The sequence below is a fragment of the Psammomys obesus genome, unplaced genomic scaffold (assembly GCF_907164565.1).
Source record: "Psammomys obesus unplaced genomic scaffold, mPsaObe1.curated_primary_1811, whole genome shotgun sequence".
NCBI classification, from domain to species: Eukaryota; Metazoa; Chordata; class Mammalia; order Rodentia; family Muridae; genus Psammomys; species Psammomys obesus.
In genome coordinates, this window is record NW_026590663.1 from 6,613,503 (window position 1) to 6,636,809 (window position 23,307).

Sequence of the window (23,307 nt, forward strand, 5' to 3'; positions counted from 1 at the left end):
GCCTTCCTTCCCTTTTGGTCTCTCTCTCTCACCCTCTTCATGATGTTATTCTCAACTTCAATTTTTTTTTTAATCCGCTTACATGCTGCCCACATGTATGTGGGTATAGAACTATCTCCTTAAACATGAGTTCCCCTTCAGGGGCCACACCACTGTGGAGAGTTGACTCTCTCTCTCTCTAGAAACCATCAGTGCCAACAGCTCCTCAGCTACGCATGAACATCATGAGCATTTCCTCTACCCAAGCTAGATTTTGGGCTGGCTTGCACAAATCTCGTGCATGCCATCACCGTGATTTCCCAAGTACAAGTGCCCAGTCATGATTGGCGAGTACTGTTTTGCTGCATATGTCCACTGCCTCTGGCTCTTCCCACCTTTTATGTAGAAGCTTCCGAAAATTACACATATCCACATAGAAGAGGAGTTTAAATGAGTTTATGCTATATAAGGGAACAAGGTCTCCCCCTACTGTAGACACTGCATATTGAGTAATAGACATGGAGAAATAGACATGAAGCTGTCGTTGCCCCAGAAAGCTTCTTCCCTATGACTTAGCACCCATAATGGAAGAAGGTTCTGTGCGCACTAGTATGGAAGGAAAGCTGTCAACGGTCTTGACTAGCTGTGAATCCTGAAAACTACGCTAACAACAGGCCTGGCATGATGAGCCCACTGTGAAATAGTGGCATGCATGTTATGCGTGTAACTAATCACTTTCTGATTGGATTTAAAGCCCACTCCAGAAGAGAGAACTCATGCCTGGTACAGCAAACAAAGTTTTGGGGCTAGCTAGGTCATAGGCCCTAGAAAACAACTTTATATTATTAGTTGGCCAATTGGAGATAGAAATAAGCTTTCCCCTAAATTATTGTCCTTATACCCACAGATTAACGTATTTCTCAGACTTCATCAGAGAGGCTTCTTTATGTGTTAGCTGTGATGAGTACAAAGATCCACAACTGGTGACTGTGCAGAGAATAAAAGATTTTGGAGTAACCACCTTTCTGTGGGACCTTCTCTCTCCAAGGCTCAGGGAAAAGCTCTATGAGAAATACACACCGAGATTTCAGGATATAAAGATGGATAGAAAATTATTTCTGAATGCAGGTGGGAATGGGAGCTGTGGACGCTGAAGAACACAGCAGTTTTCTCAAATGTCACCTTAGAACTCTAGAATTATTGGCTCTACAGTTTGTGATGACTCTGACACATTGTCATTAATAGCTGTACTAAGGAAAGCAGGCTTTGCTCCCTGGTATTACCCTGAAATTATTTCCCTGGTAAAAGGAAATAATTTCATGCTGAGGAGAAAAGAACATGTTGGAAAACCTTACACTGATGTTTTTAGTTGCTTGGAAAATTTTTTCTGCAGAACTATATGTAACAGTGTAATTTCCTTTTCTTCATTGTCTGTAACAAAGACTGATAAAATTAGGCAATGGAAAGTATTTTTTAGGATGCTAATTAAAACTTAAGGTCATGAGTGTGCTGTTCCCTGGAAAAAAAATTAAATATATTTCAGGATTTACTCCAAAGGTCAACATGTATGAATCAAATCTTTGATATTTCTGAAGTATATGCCTATGTAACAGTTTCTTTAATGGATTGTCTTTAAACTTAAATTCATTTTTTATTTATATAATTTTTAGGTAATAGATGCATACTCATTTAGTTTTAACAATCCACAAAACATACAATGGTGATGGTTAAACATGCATACACATTAAGTTCTGGCTTTAAAGGATAGTTCATTTCATTTCTAATGGCATTTCAACAACTGAATGTGATTAACTTTCCTAAGAAACAAGTTTCTCCATATTTAGAGAAAAAGCTAAAAATTTAAGTGCATATATAAACTTGTCCATCTATCTTTATTCACAAATTGTCAAAGCTTGGAAGCAGAAAAAAAAATCATCTTTCAGTGTAAAAACTGATAAAACGTGGTTACATCATCTATTCAATGAAATATTACTATATGCTTCCAAAAACTTTGCTTCTACGACATGAAGAAAACCTAAATATATACTCCTAAGTAGGAAAAATAGCAATCCACAAAGGCCATCTTACAACTCCAACTATACAGATGGAGATACTAAAAAGAGGGATGGGATTTCCAGGCCTTGGTGAGAGGTGGTCTGTGAACACGTGAAAGGCGGAGAACAGTTAAGGTAACAGAACTAATTCATATGATTGTACGGCATTGGCTATGCATGATTATACTGGTGAGAGCCCAAAAACGACATGCCCATAACAAATTTTGGTGGCCACTGTTGGCACTCTTATTCTGACCACTCCATTCTTCTATGATACTAAAACTTTTCTCAAAAGTAAAGCCTATTATTCCTTTTTAAATGATAGTAACGTGTCCAAGATGAGTTTTAAAATAACTAATAGTCTCTTTACCACTTTCAAAGAAATTATGGGCTACAATAAAAACTTAATTCTTCATATATTTAAACCTCATTAATAGGTATTAAATGTTATTATTCTATAAAATAGTTCATTGGGCTTTAAAATTAAATACTGAATATCTAACAAAGTAAATTTAAATAATTGAATCTAACATTGGTAGCAGAGATGTCTTTTGCATGCTCTGTGTTGGAAGCTGAGGTGAAATGAAGCCAGATGTTAAGGCAATTCCATTTACATAATATAAAAGCAGGCAACCAAGTCTGCTCTGTGAAGAGAGTGACGGGTGGTGACTGATGTAGGATATGGCATGGGGTTTTGAAGGTTTGGGTCAGTGTTTAATATCCTTTTTTGTGAATGTCCTGAGTTCTACTCAGATGTTTTTGGTGGCTCTTATAGTTTTCCTACATGGATTTTATACACCCTTTATAATAATAAAGAAGATGATAGCAAGTACGGCTTTCCATTTCTCCTAGCTTTAAATAAAGCAAAGACATAGTAGAGAAAGGGAGTATAGAGTTTAACTCAAGTCACTAGGGCATGTGACACATCATTAAACCTAGCACTCAAGAGGCAAAGACAGGTAGATCCCTGTGCCTGGTCTATACAGTGAGTTCTGTGTCATCTGGAGCTATATAATGACACCCTGTTTCAAACACTTAAATTAAATTAGCACACATATAATGTTTCCATAAGAACAGCAAAGAAGAAAGGAGGAGTTAAGAATGCTTCAAGAAACTGAAAAGAATGCGCATTTAGAATTGTCCTTACACAGGAGGACTTTCTCAGCACTACTCGGAGCTGACATAGATCTTACAGTCACCTATAAAACTTAAGTCAGCAAGAAAAGCATGGGATCTGGAACAAATTAGAGATTTCTTAAGCAGCATTAAGAGTAACTTAAAATTATTACCTTTTATGAGACTTGTGTCTTACCACTTTCATTTGCTAAAATTTGAATTTTCATTCCTCTTTTAATTGTTTTTAAAATGAATGGAGAGGGCTGGGGAGATAATTCGCTCTGCAAACACGCTTCCTGTGCGAGTATGAGGATGTAAATTCAGATCTTTTCTACTGTGCATACACAGGCATGCGTACGTATGTCAGTAATTCATCACCTGGGATGCAAGGTCAGGAAATCCCCGGAGTTCCCTGGCCAGACAGTCGAACTGACAGAGCCCAGGGGCACTGAAAGATGATGAGTCAAGAGAATAACATGGGGAATGACAGAGGACAGCCAGTGCTCACCTGTGGTCTGAATACACACACACACACACACACTGGCCCAAAGGGCACAGAGAAAGACAAGTACACTCCATACATGAAAGGAAGAAGAAAAAAAAATTAATAAAACTTTTGATCCCCAACTAATTTTATGGTGTGGGTTTTACTGTTCTCTGACCTTTTTAAAATTGTTTTCTTTGTTATTATTATTTATTACAATTTATTCACTTTGTATCTTGGATGTAGCCCCCTCCCTCATTTCCTTTTGGTTCCACCCATCCTCCCTCTTCCCCTCCCATGACCCTCCCCCAGGGCACTGATAGGGGAGGTCCTCCTCCCTACTATCTGAGCCCAACCTATCAGGTCTCATCAGGACTGCTGGATCCTCTTTCTCGGTGGCCTAGCTAGGCCCCTTCACCATGGGGAGTTTATCAAAGACCTGGCCACTGAATCCACACCTTGCTCCCCTTACTAGAAAACACACAGAGAGACTGAGCTGCCCACGGGCTACATCTGAACAAGGGGTCTAGGTTATCTCCATGCATGGTTCTTGGTTGATTCATCAGTCTCTGCAGGACCCCATGAGCCTAGAATTTTTGACTCTGTTGGTCCTGTCCCCTCCAGGTCTTTCCATCTCCCCCATCTTCCATAACATTCCCTGCACTCTGCCCAGAGTTTGGCTATGAGTCTCAGTATCTGCTTTGATGTCCTTTCAGCACAGTTATGAGTATGCATGGTTCTCTGCTTGATTTGGGTGAAACCCACAAGTTTTGGTTAACTTCTTTGCACAGACCTATGCTTCTCCTTTAGCTTATAAATAAGAGCAATTCCACCATGAGTCTTACCTAAAAGGGTCACTCTTTTCTAGTACACATGGATGCTGTTTGAAGCAACAGTTTCTACCCCCAAACTCTCTTGTCATTTCACTCCAGGCAAAATGGATTAATATGGATGTTCTTCCCTGTTATTTCATATCTCACAATAAGCTTCTAACAATAAATAAAAGGTTCAGACAGTGACTTCAAGTAAAATGAGAAAAAAAAAGCCTAAACCATCTTGATAGTGGGTTAATAAAACCTTGAGAAAATGATAAATTACATTCAGACAACACACTATCTCTAATTATAGGAGATATCAGATGTTTGCTATCTAAGGTATACGGAGGAAATTTGTGAGAATATCTGTGTAATTGGGGAGTTTCAGTGTCTGTTTGATACTCGGTAGTCATATTCAGAGGGCTCGTTATTTTCAAGAGGCAGAAAGAAAAATAACAGCATCTGTTGGTTATTCACAGTGTGCAGGTGTTGCATGAAGCCCTTAAGCAAGAAAGTATCTCATTAAATGTTTATAAAATATGCGTGTGCTTATTATTCCGATTGAAAGATGAAACTATGGAGGTTTATACGATGTAACTGACTTACAAAGAATTTCAAAGCTGTGTGGGAGAGCCAGGACTGGAGTGATATCTGTCCATCAACATCTTAGAAGAGAGAAGAAAAGAAGCTTAAGATATGACCAACAATGAAGAGAAAAGTGTGATATGGAAAAGAGAAAAACTAAAAATGGTGTGTGAGTGAACACTCGCCACCTGTTGGTTAGGTGAGCACCCCACTTTAAACAGTTAAAGCTAGCGGTTCAGATACGATGGCACATGAATATTGTTCCAGGGCTATGGAGGCTAAAGCAGGAGGACTGTCCAGTCTAAAGCAGAAAAAAGAAAGGAGATATTTAAAAACGCATTTCTATTTATGATTGTGAGCCCAGTCTTTAATGCCTGAGACATTTCTCCAGCCCTACTTTGGGCAGAGTGCATGGAATCACATGAAAGAAGGGGGAGACAGATCTGAAAAGAGGCAGGAGCTCCACAAGGAGAGCAACAGAGCCAAGAAATCTAGGCCCAGGGGTCTTTTCTGAGACTGATTGTCCAACCAAGGACCATGCATGGAGAACCTAGAACTCCTACACAGATGTAGCCCATGGCAGCTCAGTCTCCAAGTGGGTACCCTAGTAAGGGGAACAGGGACTGTCTCTGACATGAACTCAGGGGCTGGCTCTTTGATCATGTCCCCCTGAGGGAGCAGCAGCCTTACCAGGCCACAGAGAAAGACAGTGCAGCCAGTCCTAATGAGGCCTGATAGACTAGGATCAGATGGAAGGGGAGGAGGACCTCCCCTATTAGTAGACTAGGAGACTAGATTAGTAGACTAGACATGGGAGGAGATGAGGGAGGAGGGTGGGACTGGGAGGGCATGAGGGAGGGGGCCACAGCTGGGATACAAAGTGAATAAATTGTAATTAATTAAAAAAATAGAAAGTGTGTACACGGCTCAGAAAAAAATTATTTTTTAGTCATGGGTTTTGAACATATCCAAAGAACTAGGAAAACTAAATCCTCTAGCTTAATGATTATCCACCAGAATTTAACAGAACTTTCTCTCTCACATCCTTCACTCTCAACTAACTTTGTGATTAAAACTTAATGTAATTATAAGAGTTAATAACCTTAAAGAGAAAAATAATCAAGGCTCCATTTTCATTTTCAGGCAGATTCTTGCTGAAAGAAAATATCAGAAAATAATTACCCCTTATAACATGGGGCCTATTCTGTTAAATACCTTCCTTCATTAAAAAAGGAATATATGTAATTTTGAAAGAAACAGAGGAAATAATGAGAGAATACACTGGGTTCAGTCTGTTCTAAAAGAGTCCCACCCTCACATCGGCAGGAATGCTTTTTCCAAGAGACTAACAAACACCGCTGGCAAAATCTTTTTCCTCATGCGTAACACAAGCACCTTCTCCAGTGTCCAGCTTGGACTTTCTCTATTGAGCCTCATAAACAGCATTTTGAAGTTTGCTGCTCTTAAAGATTCTTAAGTCCTCGGTCTCCAGACACCAATCTCATCATTATTGCAGAATCACACACAGACATACACACGCACTTCATAATAACACTATTGATAAAACAGTCCCCATTTATGGCACATATCATCCATCTCTTTATTAAAAATACCTTCTAATTGTTACTGTATGTTTATAACTCACAGGAACTCTAGGGACATACTTGCCTATGCTGTTATCATCAATATTTTAGAGATGAGGAAACCATTTAATGAGATTTCATTATTTAACTAGTTTCACAAAGAGAAAATGGTAAGACTGGATTCCAGCTTGGAGTCTAAAGTCTGAGTTTCTGATCACTGTGAGAAAGAAACACTGTTAAATGCGAACTCTTTCTGACATGTTGTTCTTCATGGCCTCAGACCTTCCTCACCTATTTCTTCAGGCTTCGTTCAAGGCTTACTACTAACTGCACCTTTCAGCTCAGTCTGCCACGCTGAGGGACTGGGTCCATGACTCCCTGGGATTTGCTCATCACCCATCCCTCTGCTTTCAGTGCATGAGGAGGAGTGACAGGAATCACAAGAGGAAGGATGAGTACGGGCCCGCAAGATGGCTCCACAGGGAAAGGCTCTCGCCACCAAGTCTGATGACCTGAGTTTAATCTCTATACCTATAGCATGGACGGAGAGAACTGACCTCAACAACTTGTTCTCTGACCCACAGACGTGTGTCTGTAAATGTGAGAGCATACACATCAAATAAATAAATAAATGTATTTCTTAAAGATTAAGAAGTAAAAGAATCCTATAAAGTTCATGAAGCTAAGTAAGAACAAAAAAACAGAGTAATTCCATCCACATACCGCACTCAAGCTTTAACTTATTCTAAGAAAAGGTTTAGCACAATGATAACTTTATTCTTCATGGCTATAGAGGAAATTAGACTTTTAAAAGCCACTGTTTATCACATTACTCAGGAAACAGAGGCAGGTATGATTTTACTGCCAAATTTCTCCATGGTGTAATTTAAAGATTAATACTCTGTGGCCAACTTAAGTTTTCTTAATTAGAAAGAAAAAATACTTAATTTCAAATAACCCTACTCATTTATCTTCATATATTCAGAATTGTTGTGTTTTATGTTCACTTTTCTTAACTCTCTAAGCATTTCTAGGAAATACTGCCAAGTGTTTATTTCAACATTATTAAGTGGGCTGAGAGATACTCAATGCTTACCAAGCATTTCCTTTGCAAGATCTTCCGTTTAGATCTTAGAACCCATGTGAACCCTGGGCACAGCACAGAGAAGAGAAAGTGCCTTGCTTGGGCTTTCTGGCCAGATAGTCTAGCTGAATAGGTGGAATCTAGGCTTAGTGTCAGATCTTGTTTGAAAACTTAAGGTGGACAAAACCATCCACCGGCAGCCTCCAAACATGCACAGCACGAACAAGTCAACCCACACTTGTACATATACATACACAGATGCGCACACACACAGTGCATACTAAACGCCACACATACGCACAGACCATATATGCACTGAACATGACACACGCACAGGTGCACATCAAGGATGCACACATCCACACCATGTACACACTGAACAACACACATACACACTCACATACAATACCACATGCACTAATACGTAACATACCTTCAAATTATCAGTCGTGACTTCTTGATTTTAGACTAAAGTGGTTAGTTATCCAAAAGGATAGCATTTTCAGGGTCAGTAGGCAGCACAGCAAAGTGCTGGGCTCTGCTTTCTCTGTTTATCAGATAAGCTAACTTTAATCGTAAAGAGCACATATTATCACTTAAAACGATGACATTTTATTTCAGTTTGTCCATCGATAGACTTTTGTGTTTCGTTTCCTACTTAGCATAGAAGTTAATGAAATAGCAGGTAGTATCAGTTTAATCAATAGCATAGATGCAAAGAAAAAAATCTGAAGCCACTCCAACAGTGGGTCTGTCACAAAAACGCAGAGAGGGCTCTCTTAGGGAAGCCTGTGGCAGGAGAGGCTCAGGGCAGGGGTTCTCAACCTTCTTAATGCTGCAACCCTTCCTCGGGTGGTGGAGACCCCAACTACAGAGCCATCTTGTTGCTGCTTCATAACTGTAATTTTGCTACTGTTATGAATCATAATTTAAATATTTTTGGAGATAGAGGTTCGCCAAAGGCGTCACGACTCACACGTTGAGAACCACTGTTCTAAGGGGACATGAATTTGGGAGAGGATAAGAAGTGAGGAAGTCTGAAGAGGAGTTTGGATTGAGGAAAGGAAAGGAGAAATGGTGTTGTTATGCTATTTCCTCAAAAATTAAAAGAAATAACTCAATTTTAAAATTGGCTGATATAACAAAACCTAAAATTTAAAAGTTCTCTCATATTTTGTGTCTACTTTATTGCCAGACATTATATTTGCAAAAAATAACCCACAGAATGACTTTACATAAATTATTTGTTTATGTAAGAAGTCTTTTAATGTTTCATGTTAATTCTTATTATTTTTCTAAAATAAATATTTCAATTTTTAAAATATATTGTCTTTTGATCAAATGATTAAAATCTAATGAGGACAGCAAAATGTTATTTTTTCTCTTTTAGTAATAACCTTTGCTATTTTGTTTTATATTTCATCATAATATTTTTAATTTATAGGAGCTAATGACAGTGTTAATAGTTCTAATACATCTACTTAATAGAAATAACTGTAAACATACAGTAAAATGATAAGATAACTATATTTTATCACATTTAAAATCCATTTTCTTTGTAGATGGTCTATTTTGTACTTATTATAACAATATAATTTATATTTTAACCAGAGGTTTTATATGCTATCATAAAATATTAATCATATTTGACCTATTAGCATGGTTGAACAGTATTTCTTAAAATTGAGTTAGACTTACTTTAGATAGTTGAAGATATTTCATATAAATCAACTTTGCTTCAGAATGGGACTACACACGTTGTTCAGGGCCTCGTAACTATATTTTAGAATTATTCAATTAAGTTCTTAAAATCAACAGGGTTTCTCAAGAACATACTGGCAAATTTCATCACACTGCCTGTCTCTTGCAAATGTCCGTGTTTTGCTCTGTAAAGCTGAGCATGATGATGCAGTGCTACTCAGTTCAGTCAAGTGTCTCCTCACACTTGGTGTCACGGAATTCAGGAACAGTATAACGTAACTCCAGATGTTCTATAACTCCCAAGTTGATGCCTGCATTGGTTCTCACAGATGCTGTTCTAGTCCTCATTGGGTCTTCCCCCGCCTAACAAATTCTTGTCACCTAATGAAGCAACAAGATTCAGAGACCAAAATGTTGCTTTCTCTGCCTTCCATCTTAGACTGAGTCACACAATGAAATTTTATAAGTACCCCTTCAAACCCAAGGGTACCCATGACAATCAGGCATGTTCCTGCTTTGGAAAAGCATCTGTTCTCTGACCTGAGATTGTTACAAGACTCAGTGTCTTACAGTTGAAACTGAGACTTTATTGACAAATAATATATATATATTATATATGTGTGTATATATATATATATATATATATATATATGCATACATACATGACACTGTAACTCTCAGCAGGAGTCCTAAAACAAAAGAGAGTACTTGCATTGCTCTGCAGATCAAATGGAAAATCAGTACAATAAGAACAGCTAGCAGTAACCAATTGGTTTCCCATAGTGAGGGGAACAAGGACTATTTCTAACAGGAACTCAATGACTGGCTCTTTGGCCTCCCCACCCCCCAAGGGAGGAGCAGTCCTGTTAGGCCACAGAGGAGGGCTTTGCAGCCAGTCCTGAAGATACCTGATAAAACAGGATTGGATGAATGGGGAGGAGGTCCTCCCTATCAGTGGACTTGGCAAGGGGCACGGTGGAGATGACGGAGGGAGGGAGGGACTGGGAGGGAATGAGGGATCGGGACACGGCTGGTATACAGAGTTAATAAAATGTAACTGATAAGAAAAAAATAAAATAAAAAAAAATAAGAACAGCTAGACAGAGACAGAGAGCTGGGTTTTATTTATTTATTTATTTTAACTATCTCTTTTTCTTAAATATGTCACAATCTCCTTTGAGCTTTCTGGACATGTTTTCATAGGTTCTTTACATTACTGTAGTTAAAGAAGTTTTTGTTATTGTTACCTAACAACCAAATAATACTAATTACTACATGCTATGGCGCTTGACTTTCCCCAAATCTGAGCTCAAAGAAAAGTAAAAGGAACAGAGAGGTATCACCGAAAGTCAATTCAGTACTTTTTATGCTAAGTATGGTTCCTTTGTTCTGGAAAATTTTTTTTATTCTATACAAGATGTAGAGTATTAATATTTTATAGTTTTGGAGTAAGAAATAGACATGGTTGCTTAAATTTCAAAAAGAAGTATCTTTTGATAGATCTTAGAGTTTTAAAAATTTATAAAAGAACGTTTTGTTCAAATAGTTGCAATAAAAGTACCGTAAAAGGCAAGTCTTTGCCAGGTAGAGAGGAGAGGTGACAAGACATGAATGGAAACACGGACGGCTCTGCGGATGCCAGGATTCAAAACGTGCTCACAGTACAGATTCGGGAATGAATGCTCCAGGAAAGGAGGAAATCAATCTGACACAAATCAATAAAACGACTATTACAGCTTATGCTTTTGTTGTCAAAGTGGGAATTTTCAGTTTAGTGCTTTGATTGTATACTTCATCTTTAAGTAGTTATTTGTAATAGAATAATTCAGGTCTGAAATGCTAATAGTTTGTCATTCTAAATTCTAGCATGTTCTTTACATTCTCAATACTAAAACACATTATAAAATGTATCAACTTTTAAACTAAGTGTGTATCTCTAAACTGTTACTTAAGTAGCTTGGTTAAACTTTCAGTTTGTTTAGTAGTCCTTGGTTATAGTCTCAGCAAGAACAACTTTTTTTTTTTTAACTTTAATTCTCATACATTATCCTTCAACTTTCCCAGATAAACACCTTCTGTTTCCCTAAAAAAATAAAAATAAAAAAATAAGAGCGGTCTCCTAGGGATATCCAACAACTAACAACATAGAATAGGACTGGGTACAAACCCTCATATTATGGCCGGACACGGCAAGCCAGTAAGAGGAAAAGGGTCACAAACACCGCACTCCCGTTGTTTGGAGTCTCACAAGAACACCAAGCTATACAACCGATATATATACAGAGGACCGAGCTTAGACCCACACATGATCTTGATTATACCAAGAGTCTGTACAGCACCCAGTTGCTTGGGCTACTTTATCACCTCCTCTTACAAAGTAGGCATTTCTGTCTCCAAATCGATTGCACGATTTCACTAATTCAAATGTAAAGAGTCCAAAAACAAAACAAAACAGTATTTTGCCATATTAATGTAAACAAGAAAAGTCTTGGTAAAGTTATTACAAAGAAGTCAACGTTCTTTGAGGTAGCCACTGTTCAATGTTTAAATTATTACTAAATACTTTCATCCAGCGGGTCAGACTGAGGGTACCATTCTTAAATTACTTGAAAGAACACTATGCATTTCACTGATCCTGACAGTAAAACTGCAAATTTAGCAGTTTGGGGTTTTTTGTTGTTGTTGTTGTTTTGTTTTGTGTTTTGTAAAGCCATCTTTAACATTGTTTAACATTTAAGAATGTTCCTGAAGCATATTTGCTGCCATGTAGTATAGGCTACTCTGTTTCTGAGTGAGCACATCTGGGCTCTTAGGAAAGTAAAATCTAGTCCTGAAGAACACTTGGTATGACCCTCAGCACCCATTACACAACCAGTCCTTGACTGTCTGTTCAGTTAGGTGAGAACACTGGCCATTGCCAACACAACCCATTCAAGGAGATTCCAGGTAATGCCACAAAGCAGCAGAATACTGCGATTCCAAAATACGATGCAAATTCCAAACATCTGCATAAAACATCAACTGTGAAAGCCCTGCAAAAAGTAGTGAGTCCCACTGTATAGCTACAGACCGTAAACCATTTCCCTGCTGAAACCCTTTAAGGAGCTTAAAAGGCCAGTTAGTGGAAGTAAAGGAAGTTTTGATTATCCAATCTCTTTAACCCAGAATATCTATTAAATGACTGAAGCATTATATTTATGAATAGGATGATTTAGAGAACAGAAGTTTTAAAACAAGAGATGTAAACCTCTTTATTCGTTCATTCTTCACATCATTCTTCATTCATTCATTCATTCATTCTTCCTCATCTCAGCAGACAACAAAAGGTGGAGTATCCCCGCCCTCCCTGAAAACCCCTCTCATGAAACACCCAGTTGAATTTCTTAGCTTTGATCACAGGCATACCAAAGGGCAAAGAGGAGGCTTTAGCTGTGGCTGCAACATCTGTTAAATAGCATTGTTCATTTGGCTGCCAGAGGCCCATGAAAAGCTTTTAGAAATAATTTTCAAACAGTATTCTTTCTTCAGATTGTTTTGAATTCTTCCCACCAAACGGGTTTTATTGCAGACCACTTTTAGGTTTTGATTGTATTGAAAATGCATAAGTCCTTTATTTAACTTTCTAAATCAGTGCTTCCTTCATTATTAATACTCTGATGTCATACTTCTATTTGAACACTCTTATATGCCTTTGTAAAAATCACAAACAGCCAAGGTATTAATAATGAAAAAAATTAATAGCTAGCTCAATACTAAGATATTATTTTATATTGCCAGAAAATAATTAGTTAAACATTTCTTAAGCTCATGTTCAGGTTTCTCACCTTTTATAATTAACAAACAAATCTCACCCCTCACAAAACACATCTTCAAGGACCATGGAGAAATTTTCTTTCAAGTCTATACACTAAAATCCATAATTTCCTGAGAACCACATTGGGAGTCTGTGGACTGTTGAATCTGACACAGTCCTAGACTGATTCAGTCCAGATGAACAAGGCTTAGGACTACCTACAAGACCACGCCTGATCTATAAGGAGATGTCCCTGTTTCATCCTGTCTCAACATTTTCTCTTCTCTAGACTAAATCTTTCCTATATAAATTTTATTTATAATATGACATTCTTTTTTTTTCAAAACATGTTGTATTTTATATCATTAGTTTCTTGTGCTCACTGGGTTAATATCTCTTCTAATGAGCTCACAATCCTCTGACTCTTCTATTTTACTTGCAATATATCTTCAGCATCTATTAGAAGGCTGAACACACAGGCTATATAGAAGTGAGTTAACCTATCAATGTGGGCTGAAGAACTCAGGGATCATTGGAGTCCAGAGGCAAATTGTCTTAACAGCCATTAGACATTAAGATACTCTCTAATAGTCCATAATTACATCATTACATCGGAGGTTAGTATAATAATTGAAGCCATCAGGAAGAGTTAGCACTTGATGCATGGTTAGGATAAAAGCAAAATTAGTAATTCACCTTTAAATTGCATTCACTGAGTGTTTCTTTAAAGTACTTCCTTTTCAGAGGTGGGCTTCGGTTATTGAGAAAAATCTGCTCATTTGCATTCTTCTTCCCACTTCCTAGCACTGTTGGAGAAATGAAGTGTTCCCTAACCTCCCATTAGAGTAAATAACTTTACATTGTAACAGTCCTCTTTTGTTCAATTTTATAGCTGCGCGAAAATTATTTTCAAACTCTCCTCAGTGTTTATATTAACAAAAGAATTAAAGCTATATAATGATTCTAGGAAATTTTGCTAGAGAAGAGGGTGCCCTGTATTGAAAACAGACCAAATTATTCCTTACATTGCCTGCAACAAAGCAAGAGACAGCGTTTCTGCTTGAATTCTAAGTGGAAGATGACCTTGTGCTGTTTGGAGGAAGGCTGGCAGCTGAGGTCACCAGAGTCTATTGTGATAGACAGTGTGGCACTGTGCACAGCCCAAAGGCATGTCCATTGTGTGGGTTACAGACAAGCTGAAAGAATTAGACAGCTCAGAGCATTCCATCATCTTTTTTGAAATTGATGGCCAAAGTCATGGGCAGCAACCACCGCTTTTAGGAAAGGACAGCAGCATTGAGAAACTCCAACAGTTCAAACAGGCAGTTCAGCTATCCACAACCAAATACTGTGAATCCAATGGCTTCTGTGCTGGGTTATTGTGACAGTTACAAAAGCAATACTTCTGCTTCTGCAGTAAGAAACTACCATCTACTCAACTCCTTGCTACAGCATGACTAAATCATGAAGAAAATACAGGTAAAGGTAGACATAAAAATAAAAATACAACAGTCTTGAATTATTATAGTAACTCCATACATTTTCTTCATCAGCTTAGTGTTTAAGAGGTGTAATGCCAGTTTAAAACAAATTTCTATAAGTTATTCATTACATGCGCAAAACATTCTTAAGTGAATTTGATCTATTGACAGTGGTTCTAAGTGAGCCTTCATGATGATTTCTGAAATAGTGATATGATATTTAAGTAGACTATTTTGATTGATGGAGAATTATTTTTAACTGTTGTTTCTTTCAGGAACAGATTAAGGGCAGTACAAAAATATGTTTCAGATTGAAAAGCAGGTGGAAATTTTCACACTTCAGCGCAAAACATACTTCTTCTCATCTTTGGATTTCTACTTCATCCAAACATCTTCTGTACATTAGGGCTATGGAACGCCCTACTGCTTAATGTTGAGATAGAATCAAAGTTGTGACCTACCGTTAAAATTCACGGCCCTGATGTATCCCAGTAGCTCTTTCCCATCGACGGTGACCATCCGGGAGCAAAGGCCAGTGTACCCAGGGCAGAGCTCTTTGTGCATGTTGTGCAGGGCATAAGCCATGGAGTACACTGCATCAATTACAAACTGAACCTTTCCTTCCTGTTCATAAGATGAATCCCGGGCAATGCGCTCCAGCCCTGCAAAGGAAAGCCAAAACCGTCAACGCACAGTGTTAGATTTCAAATGACCAGAGCAGTGATTTCCAGTCTTTCAACTTGATGAGACACAGGTATTATCTTTTTACCGTGTTAGTTCTGAGCCTACTAAGTGAGGTTTTTATGCTTGGTGTTTGGAAAGAGCAAACGATGATTTAACTAGCAGCATAAAAAAATAGAAATCATATGTAAGAAATCATTGCCTCTGTTTCCTCCTTTTCACACCCCATTATGTTTTACTTTTTAATAATTACATTACATTTTGTCAATGCTACAAACTTTTAAAAATGTGTAAAATGCAATGTTTTCATCTACTTTTGTTTCCAGAGAAGCACTGTATTACTGGTCTAATGCAAAGTGCCTTTCTGTCTCATATCAATTCTTGTTTTGAAAGTGCTGTATTTAGAAGTAATTTTGTAAGTATTGAATGATAATGTTTGCTTAAGTGACTCTGGATATCTTATAAAGAATCATTCAATTTATTTTCTCTTCGAACTCAATCTTCTCTTTTAACTTTCTATTAAAAAGACGTAGGTCTCTCAAAATAAATGTTAGTGGGAATAATTGTACACATGTTTAGGCATCGTTAGGCCTATAACTTAGCAGTATGTGTGTTGAAGTTTATCACTTAAAATGCAAGAGAAGCACGGAATTTTTAAAAATGTAAAATAAGTTAGACATCAGCTATAAACCAACTGTCTAATTTTGAAGATGAGGAATCTGGAAATTTTGATTATGACAGTCACAGAGCACATAGAACAGACTCTAGAAACTTCTCCAAGTTTCAGACTAAAAACTTAGTGTTGCCTCTTTCTTCTGGGAGAAAACATTCTTAATGTCCAGAGCATAGGGTATAACAAAAAGGAAAAAAAAGAGAAAAGCATGAAAAGTTTACTACATGTTAGAAAACCCCACCAAGCATTCCAACCTCTCCAAACTTTATTCATCATAAACAAAGTTTGTGCTTTAGATTTGCTCATGGATCCCAGGATTACATAATAAATAATCTTTGAACATAATAAACATTTACTTTTCTAACACTGATCTATATATCTTCTAAATTTAGTGGGTTAAATTGAAATGTTTAATATTGGGGTATTTCTACTGTAATAAAGTCAATTAACTTATTTACTGAATATTTTTATTTGATGGCTGGACTTTTTTTCCCTCTGTTTTCAGTCATTTCTAGTGTTCCGCTCCTTTAGATTCTATTGGCTACTGTTCTGGACGCCAAAATCTGTCATGATGTTAAATTTTGCACCTCCATTTTATATAGGAATTTTTTTTTCATTTTTCTAATATCTCTATGTCCATTCTCCAAAACTAAACATCCTTTCTCTCCACCTCAAATTTATACATACTTCATGTTATCAGTATTTCCATCTAGACATAATAGAACCCAAAGCATACACTACAAAGTGTGAAACATCACATCAAATTAGTAATCAGCAAAAGTCATTTGGAAAAAAATTATTTCTTGTAATTAAGAATTGTAAAGCTTTTTTATCACTTGATGGACACTCTCACGTTTGCAATTGCTTTGTCTCTAGAAATTACATGCTCCCAAGTCACACTGGGTCTAAAACCAGATTCTCATTGTCAGATTTTAAAGTAGGACTTTTCTAAAACCTCCTTCTCAGGATATTTCAAGCTTGGGGGTGTAAAGACGGAAACACAGTCAGCTCTCCCAAAGAGGCCCTCCACAGCTCCAGAGGGCATGTGGCCCCTCAGCAGTCTGAGCTAGTCAGGTGTCATGTCTTGCAGCTATAGGAACAATTTCTCCTCCGCATCTCTGTGGGACCATGACAGCTTGCCAGGACAATACTAAGCCCCTAATTTCATCATGTTCCCTGTGAAGCAAGTCTTTCTGCTCTGCCTCCAACCTATGTCCCATAATCTTAATCAAAAAGCAGACAATTCATAAATAAATGCTAACGAAAGACCACAGCAAATAAAATACTGGCTCTTTCTTCTTAGACTCCTCTCTGGTTACCAGCTACTCAGTTTGGTAAATTATGAATTGAGGCTTTTCCCCAGGACATGAGAGCAAGACCTGAGCAGTCTTGGGAAAGCCATAGCATTTCCTGAGAAAACAAAGGGAAGGAAAGTCAGTGACAAAACTGGAAGAAAAAAAAAAAAAAAACTGTTTGTCTAAGACTGATGCCTGGATGATTACCAAACGTTTTCTTGACTTTGATTCACTGAGCTTGAAGAATCAACATGAAGTTCAGTAGGCATAAAGCTGTTGTTCTCACTCATCTCTATAAGAATAGACACCAAGTGCCATCCCAGATTTGCTGGACTCAAATCTCCTGAGACTGGAAACAAGAGGACTTTAAAAAGCTTCCCCAGAAACTGCGATATAGCCAAGCTGATCTGGGGATCATTTCTTGGGAGCCACTGCTCCCTAACTAATCTTAAATTTAGAAATAGAGCTTGACCCAGATAATTTTACGGTGTTGTACTATCAAGAGAATTTGTTTCTGAGAGTGCATCGAGAAGAAAATCTAACTGAGTCCTCTTCCCTTTTGTCCATCATACGAAGAGTTGAAGGCCACATAGTCACCGTTCGATATCTTTGTGGAGTTCTGTTCCAGATCTCCAGTGAATATCAATACTCACAGATATTCAAGAAATCCCTCCAAGAAAACATGGTAGTATTTACCTGTTACTCATGCACATTCTTTTAAAAAATATCTAGAGGCTTATAATACCCCCCACAAGGCAAAGCCTGCACAGACAGCTGTTATACTTCATTGTTTACGGAATAAAACTGAGAGAAATATGTCAAGAACTCTCTATATATATGCATTTAAAATGTTTTTCATTTATGGTTGGCTCAATCTTCATTTGTAAAATGTGTGGATAAAGACTGATAACTGTATAATTCCGTATTCTATAAATTTTAGAACTTCTACTGTTCTACACGTGTTTGAACATACAGGGTGGTCTAGAGCTGATTTCAAGCAGAAGCCAGAAAAACGTTAATTATCTGTTAATAAGAACGTGTGAGGAATTAAGTATTTTCCCCTAGAGAGTGTTGAAACAGGAGGTGCAAGAGGAGTAGAGAGAGCAGAAACAGAGGTGGTGGGCACAGAGGGAAAGTCTGCAGCTCTCGAAGTGAAAACAGCAGGGAAAGATTTTAAGCAGGAATGTGTCATCTTCCGTACAAAGCTGTGCTACTGGGCTCAGCAAATTTCTCTACTGTGCATCCTCCTCCTCTTCCTCTTCTTCCTCCTCTGTAAATGTAATTTATATGATTTTGTTTTCTCTTTATTTTTGATGACTTTAAAGAAAAAGGGTAAAAGGGGGATCTCTTTGCCCATCACTGGAGGCAATCATGCAACTGGCAGGAAACACCTTAGCCATTACTTCAAAGCCATTATTGGACACGAAAAAATTCAGGCATTTTGAAATCTCCTATCACTGAAGGAATAAACTTAACGTTATACTTACGTAAATATTTTTACTTCTTAATTGGTTACCAGTTGCCACAGTGCATACCTATAATCCTGCTATGTATGGAGGCTAAAGCGTGAAGATTACAGGTTCAAGGAAGGCACGAGATACATAGTGAGGCCCTGTAGCCAGGGTCTGAGGGGAGGGAGTAGATGGGAAAGCACTGGCTGTGCAGGCTGGGGAACCGAACGCTGATCCCCAGTCGCTACCTGTGATTCACTCCTGTAGCACCACTGCTGTGGGAGCAGAAGACAAACCCCGGTGCTCACTGCCCAGTAGGAGATCCATCGTCACCCTTGGCCTCCACACACTCATAAAAATGGGTTTTTATGCACTCCTATCTACACGTCCATGATATAGAAACTGACTCCGTGACCACCCCAAGGTATGGCTAAGTGGAAGGTTTTATTATAGATACGAGGGAGACAACAGGCAGAGGCATGTGGAAGAGTTCAGGGCAGAGAGAACAAGTAATAGACCGAACATGTCTAGCAGATTAGGCCTGGCTGTGAGAGACGCAGAAGCAGAATTGGGGTGGGGAGTGGGGGAAATAGAGAGATGAAGCTAGAGAGCAGACTGAGAGATGCCAAAGAAGAGGACTAAGAGCATGTAGCCAAAAGAGCAGCGTTACAAGAAGAATGGATGCTGGGGAGGTGCTAAGAGGCACGGCAGATAGCTGTTTGTCCCTTATGCCGGTGGTAAGGGGAAATAGCTCCCTTGGCAGAAGAAAATGGCTTCCCGAGTTCCCATGCCTCTCTATCTTTGTCTAACCACCAGAGTTTGGGGAAGTGTGTTTCCTTTGGACTTGATACTTTCCTGTGCGTGAAAACACATGCACACACACACACACACACACACACACACACACACATTCACACACACACAAATATGTGCACATACACAGAAAGTAAATAAATAAGTTTTGTAATATTCTCATATAGTCTTTCATCAGTATATTATGATTTTGTTTCAAAGGCACTGAAAGCTCTGTTATTCTGTAAAGATATTCCCCTTCTCTGTTTAATAGCTGGGAAAGATTTATACACACATTCTTGATAAACACATACAGAGGGAGGCACTGAGAAAAAAAAAAGTAGGCTTGTTGTTCCTTGATTGTTCTTTCAGTGTTTTCTAGCTTCATGCTTCATACATACTGAATTCCTGCGCATTCACACACGCCAAGGTATCTTATTAAATAGACTTGCTTGGATTTTCACCATTCCAACTGTTTATGTCATTAGCCAGAAGTAAGACTCAATTCGTGTCAGTGCAGAGTAACAAATAATGTCCAAGCTTGCACAGTTTTCTTTTTACCTTTTTGAGAGTGAGTTTTGAACTTATGACTCTCTTGCCTCAGTCTCCAGAATACTGGGAATATACTTTCTTCTATCTCTTTTATTATTATCATCATCATCATTATTAGTTTTTAAATTGGATTACAAAGTAAACAGTCTTCTCTACTGGAATTTAATCCATATCCATGTGGTTGCTTCCCCCCTTTTTTGTTTTATTTATTAGTTACAGTTTATTCACTTTGTATCCCAGCTGTAGCCCCTCCCTCAACCCCTTCCAATCCGACCTTCCTTCCCTCATCTCCTCCCATGCCCCTCTCCAACTCCACTGATAGGGGAGGTCCTCCTCCCCTTCTATCTGGCCCTAGCCTATCAGGTCTCATCAGGACATGCTGCACTGTCTCCCTCTGTGGCCTCTGTTAAGGCTGACACTGCCTCAGGAGGAGGTTATCAAAGAGCCAGCCACTGAGTTCCTGTCAGAGACAACCTCTGTTCCCCTTACTAGAGAACCTTCTTGGAAACTGAGCTGTCATGGGCTACATCTGTGCAGGGGTTCTATGTTGTCGCCATGTATGGTCTTGGTTGGAGTATCAGTCTCAGAAAAGACCCCTGTGCCCAGATACTTTTGGTCCTGTTGCTCTTCTTGTGGAGCTTCTGTCCCCTCTAGGTCTTTCTATCTCTCCTTTCTTTCATAAGATTCCCTGCACTCTGCCCAAAGATTGTCTATGAGTCTCAGCAACTGCTTCAATACCCTGCTGGGTAGGGTCTTTCAGAGGCCATCTGTTGTAGTCTCTTATGGACCTCATGAAACTGAAAAGCTTCTGTAAACCAAAGGACACTGCCATCAGAATAAAACGACAGGCTACAGACTGGGAAAAGATCTTCACCAAACCTATATCTGACAGAGGGCTAATATCCAGAATATATAAAGAACTCAAGAAGTTAAACAGCAACAAATCAAGTAATCCAATTAAAAAATGGGGTACAAAGCTAAACAGAGAATTCTCAAAGAGGAATACCAAATGGCAGAGAAACACATAAAGAAATGTTCAACGTCCTTCCTATCTCCTAAAGTGAAAGACTGGAATGCTGCCTGCTGGCTGGTAGCCCCATAGGAATGGGCAAACAGGGTAAAGCATTCTCCTGTGATCAGTAGAAGCAAGCGTCAATGGAAAGACTGAGCATTTCAAAACTTAGAAAAAAAAGAGCTTATTTCTCCTCTGGGTATTTGGATGTTGCATTTTTCTCTCTGGTAACGTGTGACTCTCATGATAATGCCTCAGATTTTATAGCAAGAGTTGGCTCTTCCCTTCCTATATCTCATTCTCTCATTCATCTAGAGATTCGAAAGCTGACAGTGACTCGTGAGCTTAATTGGCTATAAAATTTCATTATGCTATAGTTTCTAAAGTTAGCGTTAATGTATTACTGTAAAGCGCTAAATATTGTCGAAGGCTGTCAGCCATCCATTCAAATTGTCACTGTAAAGTTGTAAAGTGTTTTAGTGCATGCCTTAAAATTAACCGCATACAGCAACAAAGCTCTCTGATACACTGGGAGATGAAGTCATCCTTACAAATTGTACAACAAGACTGATGTTTCCAGGAATGAAATCTCAAACTTCTGAGTCTACATCATGTTTCTGGAAAGCACTGGAAGGTTCCAAAGGATGCTACATGGACCTCAGACCAGGTATTTCACACTCTTCACTAATCATCTTAGTGTTTATTGCTTCTTTAAAAGAACATTTTTATTGACATTTTTTTTTCAATGAAATATTTTATTTTATTAGAAACACTTTATTGAAAATGGCTATATTCTTATCATGGTTTCCCTTCCCCCAACTCCTCCCAGAAACTGCCAATCGCTCCATACATGCATCCAACTTTACACCTTTTCTTTTTCTCTGTTTTTAGAACTGAGACAAATAAACAAACTAACAAACAAACAGAACTTTAAAAAAAGAAGAAGAAAGAAAGAAAGAAAAAGGAGTAAAACACATTTGACATCCTCTTGCAAAGAAAAATTAGTTTTTCTCCAGTGGAGTCTCACTGCTTATTGCTTCTTTGTAAAAGAACAAAGCAGCTTAAATTAACAAAATGCTGTGTATGTTAAAACTGGAGTTCCTTGGACAAGCTGGGCAGGAATGTACGGTTTGGGGATAGACATTTATTGCCGCACAGTTTTGCTTTCTATGCATTTCCCAATTTTCAGGATAGAGTTCAGTTTAGTAAAATTGGAATTCCAGAGAGTTGTGTACATTTTCCTGAAATTAGACATACAATGTTTCAATATATAGAAGAGTAAACAGTGTTCAATTCAAGGCAAAAAGGTAAATGAAATTGGACAAGAGAAAGAAACGTATCCGTTGTTTTACTCAAAGGAAACCAAACATCCAGTTGTTTGCATTTTTTATTATTATTACTGTCTCCCTTCAGTTGGTAATCATCTCAGACTCTAAATTTATATGTTAAAAAACATTTCCTTTATAACATTCCTCCCTGGTGCTTTTTTTTTTTTTTTAAGTACACAGCAAGTGTTTTAAATAATTAAACCATTTCCTCAAAGTTGCTGCTGAGAGTATGGTGGGAGGAAAGCAGGAATTTGTGAGCCTGCCATGAATAAATGCATCAGGGAGAGAATTTAAAAGTCATTCTGAGTTCTGCAGGAGCTCCACAGCCCTTACTAGCGGCTACCAGGATCACAACAATGCCTCACGTGTGTTCTCCCCAACACTGCGCTCAGAGGCTGTGATTGCAGCAGGAACCTTTAAAGCAGCATGAAACCTCGGCAAGAAACACGCTGTTCTCTCAAGGGCAACTGCTGCTGAATAGGTCATCATTTACTGGGTGTACAACGAGCTCAGAGATAAAATAAAAGAAACATGAGACATGGGAATGGCTACTGGGCGCTAAGGCACACATCAGAAGTGCAAGACCACACAACACAGAGGGATGAAAACTTCATCCCTGCGCCCCACCAGAAAAACAAGCTGACAAAAGGGAGCAGTGGGCTATGGGAAACAGCCCCAACAGCAAAGCCCTCTGAAGCTGGCCTGGGACACACTCAAGAATGTAAAGTGAATGAATGAATAGAAAAAAGTATAGTGGTAAAGAAGAGGAGGAGGAGGCTGAGAAGGAAAGAAAGGAAGAAAGAAGGAAGGAAGGAAGGAAGGAAGGAAGGAAGGAAGGAAGGAAGGAA

At 38.4% G+C, this 23,307-nt stretch overlaps 1 protein-coding gene across 2 annotated transcripts in view; it reads right to left on the minus strand.

Annotated features, from left to right (window-relative positions):
- Positions 1–23,307, minus strand: part of Grm8 (glutamate metabotropic receptor 8) — an 858,268-nt gene that overhangs the window by 336,090 nt on the left and 498,871 nt on the right. For both annotated transcript variants that reach the window (XM_055608228.1, XM_055608229.1), the window contains exon 7: positions 15,137–15,337. In XM_055608228.1, the coding sequence (XP_055464203.1) occupies positions 15,137–15,337 (201 nt within the window). The remainder of the gene's footprint in view (positions 1–15,136; positions 15,338–23,307) is intronic.